The following is a 1,715-nucleotide window of genomic DNA, read 5'->3' on the forward strand; positions in this document are numbered from 1 at the left end:
GGCGCCCCCGGCCCCGTGGCGTTGGTCTGCGCCCGGTCCCGCTGGAACCAGCGTGTACCGCATTATCTGCAGATCTCTGTTTGCTGGAGGCTGTATTTCAGGTGATTTCGGGAGTGGAATAACCTGATTGAATTGTAAAGTCACCAGGCCGTTGTGTAAGATAAGTGGAGATACTTTTCACAAGTTGGTTTTAGGGGATTTTGTGTAGCATGTTGTCCATATGCTTCGGAGCCTCCTAGCTTGCCCGGGCTCAGTAAAATCAGTGATGGTTGTTCGGGTCTTCCGAGTAAATTACTGTAAAGGTGTTAAATTAGGCAAAATTATCTTCCAGTGATCATTTGAGAACAGAGTGGTAAAGTTTTTGAAGATTAGATAACGTCTTCCCTGTCTGCGCAGTAAATGGGGTTATCGGATCCGAGGAGTCGTAAAGGGAAGTTTTCGGTGCATTTCAAAAGTAGCTGATTAAACCCTGGCCGGGTTGCTCAGAGGTTAGAGCGTCGGCCCACGGACTGAAGGGTCGCGGGTTCGATTCCCGGTCTAGGGGAAGTGCCTCGGTTGCAGGTTCCCCAGCCTGGGAGGGGCACATGCGGGAGGCAACCAAAATATCCTCTGGGTGAGGATTTTAAAGAGAAAAGGTAACATTAAGACTTGTATGTCAGAATTCAGGGACATTTAAAAACGTTTCCCTCTGAAATGATGAGGTTAGGTTGAAATAAAGTTTTTGCAAAAATAGATGCAGGGTAATGCGAAATGTTACTTTAAGACCTGAACATCTTAATATTTATATTACTAGCAAGTGAAGTTGCTTTACTTTGCTCTTCTTGGTGTTATATTCACAATATATTTGTATCTTTTGGGAAACCGTTTCTGATTCCGCTCATAAAACGGAAAAGTCATGTTTATTTTATTGGAAGAAATGAAAGAGTTATGATTAGTGGGGATGAGGCAAGTAACTTAATCAACCATAAGATCCCATGGCGCCAGTCGCTAAAGTCAGGTTACTATGGTACCAGTTGCTGACAGTGAGCGCCCGTGGGAAATCAGTCTCTTAAAAGTAATAGAACCCTCTTTCCTTTCCTTCCTTCTCTGTTCAATGTAGATTTCCCAAGGCAATCAGTAATCTGTGGCATTATCTCCCTCCTGAGAGCATCTTGCTCTGGTTTATTTTTACATTAAACTCTCAAAGCATTGGTTCTCAACATTTTCTGTCCCTCTGTGTTTTGGGGAAAGGTATCCTTGTAACAAGCAAGGACAGCTTTTTTGAAAAGGCTTCCCTGTTGATGCCTCTCCTCCCTGGTAGGAAGTGACACAGTGTTGTATGACAAGCCTGTACACTCTGTAGAATGCTCAACTCTCATTAAAAATGGTCATTTAGAATAGTTACTTACCACCCCAAGGGTGCCTTGAGGTATCTAGAGATTACTAATGGCCATAACTGCTTTAACATGCTTAAAATGATAAATTTCTTGTGTGTATTTTATGATAATTAATAAAACTGACTTTTTGAAAGTCTTTACATGAGTAGTAGATTAACCTCAAGAGGCCAAATATTATAAATAGAGGCAATTACCCTAGTGTTTTCAGCCATCTTTAATCATTATGAATGTATAGTGTTCCATGCGGAAGGGCCATAGAAAGCATCATTCAGTCTTTGAGAAAAAGCTGTTAGGACAAATTAGATCAGGATTCAGTACTATAAGTCCCCAGTCCAGTCC

At 42.0% G+C, this 1,715-nt stretch overlaps 1 protein-coding gene across 1 annotated transcript in view; it reads left to right on the plus strand.

The window, feature by feature from the left end:
- Positions 1–17: 17 nt before the first annotated feature.
- Positions 18–1,715, plus strand: part of ANKRD10 (ankyrin repeat domain 10) — a gene marked incomplete at its 5' end in the record, with an annotated part of 35,053 nt that continues 33,355 nt past the window's right edge. Inside the window, one exon of the mRNA XM_014531926.1 lies at positions 18–101. Within this exon, the coding sequence (XP_014387412.1) occupies positions 18–101 (84 nt within the window). The remainder of the gene's footprint in view (positions 102–1,715) is intronic.

The sequence above is a fragment of the Myotis brandtii genome, unplaced genomic scaffold (assembly GCF_000412655.1).
Source record: "Myotis brandtii unplaced genomic scaffold, ASM41265v1 scaffold83, whole genome shotgun sequence".
In the NCBI taxonomy this organism is placed as follows: Eukaryota; Metazoa; Chordata; class Mammalia; order Chiroptera; family Vespertilionidae; genus Myotis; species Myotis brandtii.